Here is a 12,905-nt window from a genome sequence, read left to right on the forward strand (position 1 = left end):
ACACAAACATTCTGCAGAATCATGACTATGCCATGAATCTACGGGGCCAGAACCGTACAATTGTGACCAAGTCGCCACCGTCACCCTCCTCAGAGGAGATGCCTGACGAAGAGGAGACCGGTTTGAGCGACGTTGAACCTTTAGATTTATCTTCGTCTCAGCGCTCATCATCATCCACCCCTCTCCCCCCACCTCATCCCTCCCCATCAAGTTCTGAGGAGCTTGGCACCTGCGCTCGTGAACAATTTATCATCCCTAAAGGTCTGGAGCATATATGTTATAGAAGAGAACCTGAACATAGAGTTTCTGTAAAAGATATCAAAAATGCAGCGATGGAGTGGGACCGTATAGCAGAAAAGTACGAGCAGGGGCGAAAGGAGATGTTACGTAGAGGGAGTGAGATGCGGGCTATCCAAATGATGGGTCACGAGTCAGAGGAGGAAGAGGAGGAAGCACGGTTGAAGGAGGAGGAAGAGAAGATGAGGATAGCTGATAGGGCACGAGAGGTGGCTAGAGAGAGGAAAGTGACCATGTCTGATTATGAGATGGAGCGTGGTGGATCCCTTACAGGTCATCAAATGTTAAAGCTTGGCATGAAAAGACAGATGGACGTACTTTACGTTCCCTTAGCTGATAACGGTTGTATGCTGGTACAGGATGTTAGTTATGCCGTCATTGTATTCAACCGTAGACGGATGAAGAAGATGAAGGAGATGATGGATTAGTGAGTATGCAGAATTAACTCAAACATTGTTTGACATTGTATATAGGACAGGACAAGTTACAAATGACATTGTGACTTGGACCCATGAGGTTACTAATTCGTTAGCCTCAAATTCGTCCATTGACTGTATTGGTCCATGAGGCTGTTGCCTATATTCTTTTGCGTCCAAAGACACCTCATCTGACTGACAAAGTAGAAGTCGAAGTCGAAGACTATTATCTGAATTTGCTACGTCACTTTAAAAAGATGTAATGTGTTAAATTCTGCTACTTTCCTACCAACTGAGCTGGATGGAGATACATGCATGTCATGTAAAGGGTTGTATAGTAGACTACTGCTCATTGTTTTATTTTAGACTTTTTATTTATTTATTCAGTAAATAACTCTACATGTCTAATGTATTTAAAACCTATTTTGCTTTAGGTGATTATTTAGTCTTATATATATATATATATATATATATACACACACTTTTCCAAATCATGAACAGGAATAGTGATAGTAACTACTACTGACTTGATGTATTGAAAATAAAAAACATTCATTACAACATGTGTCTGTTATTATTTCTTTAAGGGTACACAATCTAGCTAAAAAGCTACCTTATGAAGAACACCATCAATTGTACTCTTCTCGTTGTCTGACTAAAGTATCAATTAAATTGTGCTTGGTAAGTTTTCTGTCTTACAAAGATGTTAGAAATAACCAACAAAATAAAAGATGACTATTTCAAGAAGAAATAATTTATTATTATTGTGATTACATGTTCAAGAATATATGTTCAATAATATCTGCTAAACTACACAAATAATGATGATCTATGAAAATCTAATAATTCTATAGCGCTGACCATGGTACTCTAGGTGGTGAGTTTCTCCAGAACGGAACGAGTTTGTTCATTATATTATGACGCTGATCATATCCCAGAGTATCAGCTGTGATATCTAGCCTCAGCTCATTTAAAATAACTTCACACACTCCTTGCACTCTGGATTCTGTAGTAACAATCCCCCGAGTTTCCAGCACATGCATGATTCCTGAAAGAAATGGTTCAGTCCATAGCATTTCAATAAATTCTTTAAAATGATTGAAGACATAGTAACGTGGCACCGGGTATAGGGCATGTCCATAGGTTACCCCTGGGGTAAAACAGTAACTGACTTTAAGATCCGTCTGATTACTTAGTACGACAGTTAACAGCTTATCAATACATGTTTTTATAATATCCAGAAAGACCACTCCGCACAGTCCATCCGGTTGATCCATAGTCAGGGTTGAATCCACTGGAGAAGGTATCAAAAACACTGGCGAGGAGGTGAAGGAGAAGAGAAAAGACAACTTTAAACACAAATATATCACACATTGTAAAACTACCGATATATTTGTATCAAACTATTTAGGATTAGTTATTTTCTCAATTAATTACCTGTGTCAGAACCTGGTTCTGCTGCTGACGAATTTCTCCAAAATGTAGCGAGATCGTTCAGCATAGTGCGTTTTGCTTTGTATCCACCCATCACATGATCAGTATTAGCGGCCTCTTTGATTTTTACCCGAATGTCATCAGCCATCTTTAGGTCATGAAGATAAGCTTCACAGATCCCCTGCACTCTGGATGGTATAGCAACAAACCTTTGAGATTCCAGTACGTGTATGATTCCTGATAGAAACCTGTCATTCCACAGTCTTTTCATTAATTCTTTAAAATGGTTGAAGACATAATATTTTGGTGGTGGGTCGAGACATCGATGTTGGGTCTGGCTAGGATGGTCTGTTTGACAACCATAGCAGGCTTCTTTCATCTGATCAGTTATTACCAAATCCAGTAGCCTGACGATGCATACTTTTATAGTCATCAGAAAGCATGTACTGCACAGTCCATCAGGCTGATACAGAGTCAGAGACAAATTCAATGGAGAGGAGAAAGGTATATCATGGAAAAACACAGGTGATGGTGGAGGTGAATAGTATTCATCGCCTCGGTAACATTCATAGGGTGAGACATCCCATGGGTCGTATGCTACAGCGTACACTGAAGGAGTTTTTTGGGTTGTTCTTTCAGCAGATCCCTCCATGTTTTTGAATAAGGAAAATCGAGAGTGTCTTATATTGTGTAATAGGGTGGGGAGGAGGAGCTCCATTAGAGTGTAGGAGGGTGGGGTGGATATAATCGTTGCTACTTTGACTCAGAATCAGACTCACTGATTTACAGGACAATTGTCCAGTAATTACTGTCTATTGGTATTACTAAGACCTACACACTGGTATTCCTATGCGGAGACCAATCCATGTGGAGACTATCATCAGGTAAAACTGGAGGTTGCTATAAGTTAGAAGTAACAGAAGTTTAGAAGTAAAATATGAATCTAACTTGTCATTTTCAGCTAGCATTACAGGACTATCATATAACTATATCAAATAATATAGTAAACAAAATCATTTTGAATTGAATTGATCACATTAGCTATGGGAAAAAAAAATGTAACTATGAAAAAGATTTGAGGTGTTTGATATTTTTATTTATTTCACAAGAAACACATGAATATATTGCACACACACACACACACACACACACACACACACACACACACACTACTATGTTAACGTACACACAGCATGTTACACATTTGGGTTTTTAAACATGAATATGTTACACTTAAACACCACAAACATCATAATAAATCATGGTTTTGTGGGTTTTACATATACAGGTTTTGCAGTATTACAGTTGTCCATTGAGAACAGAGTTGCTCCAGCTGGTTTGTCCATTGCGTACTCTATTGTGCCAGACAGGGTATTGTCTATAGTGTGGAAATGAAAGAGACACGGTTTATTCAGATTTACTCGTCTCGGTTTCTTTGCAGAGAGACTGGGCACTACACGATTGACTCCACTAAGGCGTTCCTCCAACAGGGCCATCTTTCGATTCTCTTTTGCTTTGATGAAAAAAACACTGATTAATTTCATCACATCCCGTAGCAGCCAGAAATCCCCTGCGTGAAAGGCTAGGCTTATTGGAAAATACTTTTCTTTCTCCATTACAGTTTTAGGTATTTCGCGAGTAGGGCCCTGAGACTGGAATCTCACCAATAGCCATAAATATGTCCTTGAACAGTCAATAAGGAAGGCTTCACCCTCGGATAAACGGGTAGGGATTGTCTTGTCCACTTTCACCATATCTAATGGTTTGATGTAGTCATCGGTGGCCCATCTCCCCCAGAGCAGATAATCAGTGAAATCCATAATGGCAGTCTTCAATCTTTCAAATTCAGATGCATAAACTCTAACATGATGCAATCCTTCTTCAGAGAATACTTCACCCTCTTCCATTGTATACAGTTCAACAAATGGAAAACGGGTGGATGGTGAAAAATAGCACCGCAATTTTCGATCATTAGACAGTTGCCATATCTTTTCATCCTCGGCCTCATAAATCAAGTGGGTAGAGTACATCTTCTTCTTTCAGCTATCGTCTCTCTAGGTCTAGGCTTTCTGAGTTTTCTTAATAGAAAAGGACCAGAGAGGAGAGTTTTTAGTCAGGCGAACCGTCAAAAATCAGGCCACCAGAATAGCTGTAAAAAGGTTCCTGTTTGTCGTCCCCGCAGCACGGCGTATCCACTCAACAGCGAACATGAAGTGTAGTCCAATGTTAGAAATTGACTTTAAAGATATTTTTCTTAGGATGTCCAGGCGGGGGTGTTTTTCGGGTTAACTTTCAGCTCTAGTTAGAGAAGTTTTCTCTTCCTAGCAGCTCTTGCAAAGAGCTGCCTATATACGTTTTGTAGGACCACTCCCTCAGTGACGTGGGGGGGGGGGGCCCCTTTACCAATGCATAGGCCTGAATGGTCACAATAGGTTAAAGTGACTCCCCTGACACACCTCCAAACCGCCCTGCAGACCTCTGTTTGGCTCAGGCTTGATACAAGACTCAGACATGTCCATACATGCACACTCTATGAAGGAAAAACGATCTTTACGCTCCAAGCTAAGGAGAACGGCCGATCTCCAACAGACATTACGAGTTTTACATTTTTGTGATTATTTATCATTACTAATACTATCCATGTTGGTTGAAGTGGTATTCACTTTTCTATTAAAGCATGATATGACATAGCCAAGAAATGTTGGTGAGTAAAACTTAATTTATAAGGACTCTATGGCACAACGGTAGCGCGTCTGACTCCAGATCAGAAGGTTGCGGGTTCAAATCCCGTCGGGGTCAGTCTTTATTCTATGAGTTGAATACAAAGGACCCCAATGGAAACAGGCCATAGGTTTTATTTCTATACTGACTTTTTCATTTCATACCTAGGACGATGCACTCCTGAGTTGTGTGATCCTACAGACAATGCAGTGGATTATACTGAATCTTATTTAGAGGACGATACACTCATCACATGGATAAAGGAATACGGACAGACCCATGCATAACAGTATTTGTCATTCCTGTACAGTATTTGTCATTCCTGTACACTCTGGAGGACAGCGAGGCATTGCCAAATACAGAGAATAAAGAGGTCACCTAGATCACCATACTGATATTCATTACAATGGGGGTGACATCTAGTATTGAGGGTTCTATTTACAATAGACTTATAACCCTTGTGAATACTGTAATTGATCAATATACAAAGCCCGGTGATATTGTATACCCACCAGAGGGATATGATATTTTTAGAAGTCATATTCATTATGTAAAAACTAGGAATACTACATATAAAGAGCTAATATCAGGGTACCATGGTCATAATAGGCGTGTCATTAATGATAGAAACGTGAGGGCCGTAGTTGATCGTTTTTATGATGAAAAACAAGGAGACTCAAAAGGAGTATGTCATGTGATGGTCCTGTGTACATATATCATTGATATGTGCGTCTTAAAGTATCAGCAAGGTATACGTGATTGGTCTATGCGTAATGTTGTGTATGTTATACAGAGAATGATTGATTTAGATGAAACCTCATGTTTGTTGTATATGAATATAATTGATAATGGTATATGTTTTTAATAATAATCATGTAAATAAAAACTGTGTATGCCATATAATCTATTCATCGATGTTCACGGTGTCATGATGGAAAGGAGCTTTACAGAAGATCTATTACGTTGCGGATGATAAAAATCGAAATGTGACCAAATTTAGCTGTTTCATGAATACACGTACAGCAATGATATTATGCCCACTATAATCGCTTTGTGGTATATTCCCCAATCATTCATTTTCTCAGAGTTTTCTTTCACTGCTGAGGAAGATGTATTGTAGTTTTATACATCCTAGTTATAAGGGTTAGTCAGCTTGATAAAATGTCTTCTTAACAACTAATAAATAGGAATGAGTACTCAGATATCCACTATTGGGGCCCAAATCAACATACATTCAAAACCTCACCTTCTCTCATTGGTCCATGTATGTGAGGGGTGTAATTACCCATCATGCATTGGGGTGACACTAAATAATTGTTTCTTCTAATGCTATGTATACAGTAAATAAGTTAGTTTGAAAATATATATTTATTAGGAGATGTTTGGTGTAACATTAAGCTTTATCTAACCTAGACTTCAAAATTATAATTTAGATTTTTGAAAACCGTGGATTAAAAAGAGTACATGGCTGAATAATGAGCAGCCTGTCATCTGTTTACAGGTTAACTTTAATCCTGGCTAACCTTCCCCTGAGATTAATATGTTAAAAAAAACACATTAGTAGCTCAATAACTAATTTCCAGTTTAAATCATCAATTTATCACACATTATATAATATAAATATACTTAGTTTAAAACAATCTAGGGTAAACTAATAGTATTTAACAAAATCAGTGACTTACAATAAGTAATACAGATCTTAGTTTCAAGAAATGTTATTTGGAAACATGTACATAATACAATTTTACATATATTACATGTTCAATAGAATGAACACAATACGGTACACCCCTGTGCTTGTCTCTGCATACTATTAATAAAAGTATTCAAAAACACATAAAAACACTATACAAGACATAAGACAGATAAAACATGAAGCTTTTAAAAGTGCGTAAATAACCACACTTTTGTCCTGGAAAAGAGGTGGGTGACACATTATTTTCAAAATGTTTCTAAAATAACTGATCAACTAGTTCATAAAATGTGTGTACGTTAACATAGTAGTGTGTGATTGAGCGTGTTGTATGAACCGTAAGTGTGACTTGTACGTGGGTTGGGTGCTTCCCTCCACGAATAGCGTGAGGAAGTTATACTTACCTGGCCGGGGGAGCCATCGTAACCAGATTCCTGGCTTTGTTACCTGGCAGGCTGGTGCGAAACTATGATCTAATGCACACAGTGTTTACTGACCCTCCCATTGGTTAAATTACCCACCATGCATTGCATTATGGCCTGACATCCTGGCTTACTAAAGCTATGCATGTAGTAAATAGTTTATAAATGTTTAACATGGTGATAATTCCACAAATGTGGGAATTGTGTGAAAGTGGAGAAATGTTTTTAAAGATGACATTTTGAGAGATACAATGTGAGTAACCTGATATAGACATGGGTGACACATTATGTTATAAAAGGTTTCTAAAATAGCTTAAAATAGCTTCCAAAAACAATGCATAATACAAGTCTATTTCCTTCCAATCCCAACATTCAACAGCTATCATCACCTAGCTTCATAAAATGTGTGTACGTTAACATAGTAGTGTGTGTGTGATTGAGTGTGTGTTGTATGAACCGTAAGTGTGACTTGTACGTGGGGTGGGTGCTTCCCTCCACGAATAGCGTGAGGAGGTTATACTTACCTGGCAGGCATGCGGGAGACCATGATCCAATGTACTCTGTTAATTACTAATTCACAATAGGCCTACGGAGGTTACTTCTTCTGGGTTTAATATAGAAATGGTGTAGTGTTTCAGCCAAAAACATTGAATTCATTTTCAGAAAATATGTTTCTTCACCAAACTCTTGTTAATATGGCGTTTGAGTATGTAGATATAGCATTGTATAGATAGCTTAGCACCTTTATGTATACATTTTTTAGGTAAAAGTAATACACAGAGAGAAGAAATATATACTACATGATACTGCAAGCAAAAAAAACTAACAAACAGTGAGACACTATGATCCTCTGAGACGGTGAGTAAGAAGTAAAAAATAAAAAAATACCCAGCATGCATTGTGGTAACTTTTAAATACTTGCTTACTACAAGCTGTTGCAATAAAAAAGATATAAATGTCTTATGTGGTAAGGTGGTTAGGGGTTTGTCTTGTGTCACATCTTAAAAGATGCAGTAAGTTAGTTAGAAAATATATATTGGCTGGGGGTCAGTAAGTTAATCTACTCTTTTGTTTAGAAGTAAGAAGTAAAAAAGTGTCTTAAAACAAAATGAAAAGTGAAACAGTTACTGTGTAAGATCTCCAAAGATGGATCAACCACATCAAAGCTCAGCTATTGGTTAAAAATAATTACCCAGCATGCACTGCGGTAAATTCTGAATACTTGCATGCTATGGCTGTATATGCAGTGCTAAGTTAGAACATGTTTTTGTATGATGTTGTTCAGTATTGTCTTGTGTAACATCTTAAAAGGTTAAGCTACCGTTGCTTTAAAAAAAATTTTTTTAATCAAACCGTCAGTGAAAAGGTTAGAGACTAGAGCCAGTTGCCAGCCTGTCTCCCTTTTAAAGTGCAACCTGAGTCCTGTCATTACATTAATCATATCAAGTTGCACTCCACTTGTAAAAAAAAAAGTTATAAATGTTTAATATGGTGATATTGTTAGGATTGTCTTTGTGTCACATTAAGGTTTAGCTACCATTAGCCTATTAAAATTTAATTTATATATATACATTTTTAAAACCTGCAGTGAAAGGACTAGAAACCAGTGGTACCAAACCTGTTAGACTTTCAATGTATCCTGATGTGTTAACATCTTTTAGAATCACATTCAACGTGTTCAAACCTTTTTGTTAAAGGACTGTGTAATAGTACTTTAGGGAATTAAAAGAGTAGCGAGTAAATGCAGCTTTAAACACAATACATAGGTTGTGTCAATGGTGCATTCTACTTGTTTACACTGTATAACACCCTGTGAGTGGGGCATTTTCAACCATCTATGTCACTAGGGGCCCCCTCCCATTGGTTGAAATAATTACCCAGCATGCACTGGGGGTATTTTTAAATACTTGTTTTTCTAAAGCTGTGTATGCAGTAAAAAAGTTATAAATGTTTAACATGGTGATGTTGTTAGGGTTGTATTGTCTCACATTAAGGTTTAGCTACCATTGCTTTAAAAAAAAAGATTTTTATTTTAATCAAACCGTGTGTGAAAAGACTAGACTAAAGAACCACTTGCCAGCCTGTTACACTCTCAATGCACCTTGATTCCTTTGCATGTTCCCCAGTTTAACTACAGGGGAGTAAGGAATACTGTTAGAAAATAAAACCCTGCTACGGCATATGTTCTAAAGTCATTATAGGATTATAAAAGTTATTATACCCTTTAAGAATAATTAATAAAAGAGTGATTTTTCTGAAATAAGACTATAATGTGCCCTAAGTCTATCAAAGTTACCTTTTGAACAACCACTTGAAGCCTGTTAATCTCAAGTGACATTGCAGCAGTCAATTACACGCAAACATTTGATCAAAGAATAACAATTCTTATTCTTTAAAAATAAAACAAAACAGAAACTCACTATCTCTTGAGTGTATTCAATTATCACTGTCTAGGTTACCCAGTCACATCCCCCTACACCCCCCACTGCCTTCACCTTTCAATACACGTTATCCTGTCTGGGGCACCCCCCACTCAGACACAGTAATTGAATTAACCCCCTCCTACTTCATCCCCTCCCCAGCAGGGGGCGCCAAAGCCACCCCTCCACTCCCCCTCCACACAGCAGGGGGGTCAGACATGTCGGGGCATGCTTGGGGACGCCCCCTAATGATGACGTCACTAAAAACAAAATGGCGGATGCTAACACAATTAGCATGTTAGCATGTTGTTAGCTTAGCATTTAGCTACCGAAGTGCCCTTTACTACTACTTATGACATCGGCTCACGTTACTGCCACCACTACAGCCACTTAAGTCATTGTGCCATCGATCGATCAATACTATCTTAGTATCTATCTATCGACAGATAGTTAGAAGGGGCGTGACAAATTCACTCATCTCAAGATCCAATACAAGCTATTGGCTTATTTTAACTGAACTTGAGTTGAGAACTGTGATTGGTGCTGTGGTTGACTTAGCACCATTGTATGGAGGTGGTGTGTAAGGCACTATTTTCTGTGTCACACTGTCACCATTTTGTGTGACAGAGTGAAATACAGGAAATATGACTCCTCCATTATTACCTGGCTGCACCACACCAGCACAACAGACATTCTTGACCTGCTTTCACCTAGTAGTTTGTTCAAACAAAGCACTCGATGCATTACTAATGTCCTTCATCCTGAAATTGCAATATAGTTCTCCTAGACGATGCATATTATCATGTTTTCATATTGCAAAATGTCATGGCAATACATTCAAGTTCAAGGTTCAAGGCTGTGTTTTATTGTTACATCTTGTGTACAGGTACATAAGAGCAAAACTTATTTTGCTTGGCTTCCTTCAGACAATGCAGCAGCATTTTGTCACTCCTCTAATAGATAGCCTTTGCCTATTATATTAAAAACTGTAACAGATGTTAATATTGCTGAATGATGTTGATATTGCTGATTGGTGATGGCTATTTGCGTTTAGTGGTCCCTTTTTAATTACTACTATTTTACCTTTGTATGTTATTATTGTATTACTGCAGAGAAGTTTTAAGTACAAGGATTTCCCTTCCTATAGTGCTGCTGTAGTGTCCAGTATGAGCATGTGACAATAAACACCTTGAACCCTGAATATGGCTCATTATACTTGAAATGCTCAACAAGAACAAAATGGATCACACCACACTGTGTACCTAATGGCAGTATATGTAATAGTATTTACATATTAACCAGTCTATAAATACTTCTCTTTAAGCAAACTACTAAAGGAAGTAATACAGTACTATGTTGTCGTGTCAGTGACAGAGAGCTGGTGTTGAGGAGGTGCAGTTGGGTGGAGCTCATTCTTTACAGCTCTCACATTCTAAGGCATGTCAGCTGACTCAGCTCAAAATCTGACAGCACCTACCTATATACCTAAGAAGGGTGCGACTTTAATTCAGGCCACCAGCCAGACGCTGAAAACTTTTTGCTGTGGCTAGTAGTAAGATTATCTACTCTACCGGTCAGTTTACCAACCATAATTTTTAGTGTTCACTTTTGTTACTTTGGACAAATACAGAGTGTGGCTTCTGAAATCTGGGACCAGCAGAAACTCTGTGGACAAAACATTTGAATATTAGTCTTTGTACCACCTTGGAGCCAACTAGAGATAAAGTTGGTATGTGAATATGAGTCACCACCACAAATAACTTAGTAGACACAGCCTACTGTTCTGCTGCTCTCTCGGACGGGAACAAATTACTGCTTTGTTAGTAATGGTAGTCACTAGTTGGCAAACTACATATTTGGCCTTGGATTTTATCTAGTCTGACTATGATAGTCTTGATCCTATACGAAAGTAAAAGTCAGACTATGATAATCTTGATCCAAGGCTACTACATATTGGACTATTTCACTGCAAATACTTGAAAATGTGACGAATAAAGCCACTTGAATCTTAAATATGTAGTCGACTTACTAGACTACGTTAGACTAGCCTTGGATCAAGACTATCATAGATGTATTTTATTGAGTCTGAGTCGTCTGACTTTTACTTTCGTATCTATGATCATGGATATACAAATGTCAAAATCGATCAAATACATCTATGATAGTCTGGGTCCAACACTAGACACGTTATTGTGTTAAATCGTAGGTCTTCAACAGGGTGTCCGGGACCCCTAGGGGGTCCTCAAGAGTTACTACAGGGGGTCCTCCACACCTTTGTGTGATCGGATTCTGAGGGGAGTGAGGGGAACATTAGCCCAAAATAGCCGATCCACAAGCACACAACGCCTCGCAGCTTGTAGATCTGCTATCTTTGGCAAAGAGGTTTGGTGTAGAGGGGGGAAAAAGAGCAGACCAAGTACAGAGTCAATGGGCAAGTTTAGTATTGAGGCTTTAAGTGGTTAAATGTCTGAAAACACACATAAACATGAATGAATAGAGAAGCTAATGTGTAAGAAATGAACAAAACACAATCATGTCCACAACACTGATGACAGTGCCGTCACACAAGTCTATGAAGCCATTTCTGAAATCTATGAAATAGTTTAATCTGCAAAACAATTCTATACCGTTGGTTCTCAAAGTGGGGTCCGGGGACCCCGAGGGGTCCTTGGGGGAGTTCCAGGGGGTCCCCAGCTAAATGATGGATAGTTAACCAAATGGACCCTTATGGGTCTGTAACTCTGAGAGTGTACAAAGGGAACCAAATGGACCCTAACAGGTCCATTTGGTTCCCTTTGTACACTCTCAGAGTTAAATTAACATTGATTTTACAATATAAATTGGGGTCCCAGAGATATAAATGCCATTAAATGGGGGTCCGTAGCCTAATGCATGTCAAACTGGGGGGGTCCTTGAAATTAAAATGGTTGAGAATCACTGCTAGAGCCGTAAAAAAAATCTTCTCTTATGGGGGTCCTTGGCATATCTTTTCAAATGGGGGTCCGCGGGCTAATAAGTGTCAATGTGGGGGTCCTTGACATGAAAAAGTTTGAGAACCACTGTTCTATACAATATGTAGTGGGGGTCCCTGCTTCATCTCTCTCTCTCTCTCTCTCAGCTAAGGGGTCCTTGGGCTGAAACACGTTGAAGAGCCCTGTGTTAAATAGCATACTGAATCGGCACTGTCATGCATAGTGTGGAAGCTACGATGCTAAAGCTAAACAAGTGACAGCAGGCAGGCAGGTGAAGCATGTAAACAAAGCCACAATGCTAACGCTAGCCACCGGGCTATAGCAAGCCAATACGGGTATACTAAAAGAAGCCATTAAACTCACAGTAGTAAGCCACCACGGGGTCTCTCTTCTCGTGCTCCTGGGCCGTCCGGAGGTGGTGCTGAATGCCTTTGAACTGAGGCGGTAGAGCCATGTTGGTGGTTTTATTCACACAACAACACGGAGGAGAAACATCAATGAAAGTAATAACACAAGTTGTTCCGTTGTTG

At 38.8% G+C, this 12,905-nt stretch overlaps 1 protein-coding gene across 1 annotated transcript in view; it reads right to left on the minus strand.

Moving 5' to 3' along the window:
• vta1 (vesicle (multivesicular body) trafficking 1) overlaps positions 1-12,905 on the minus strand; it is a 142,777-nt gene extending 129,872 nt beyond the window's left edge. The window contains exon 1 of the mRNA XM_080454182.1: positions 12,739-12,905. Within this exon, the coding sequence (XP_080310308.1) occupies positions 12,739-12,829 (91 nt within the window). The 5' untranslated portion in view covers positions 12,830-12,905. The remainder of the gene's footprint in view (positions 1-12,738) is intronic.

The sequence above is a fragment of the Gymnoscopelus braueri genome (genome assembly GCF_963280865.1).
Source record: "Gymnoscopelus braueri genome assembly, chromosome: 16".
Classification (NCBI taxonomy): domain Eukaryota; kingdom Metazoa; phylum Chordata; class Actinopteri; order Myctophiformes; family Myctophidae; genus Gymnoscopelus; species Gymnoscopelus braueri.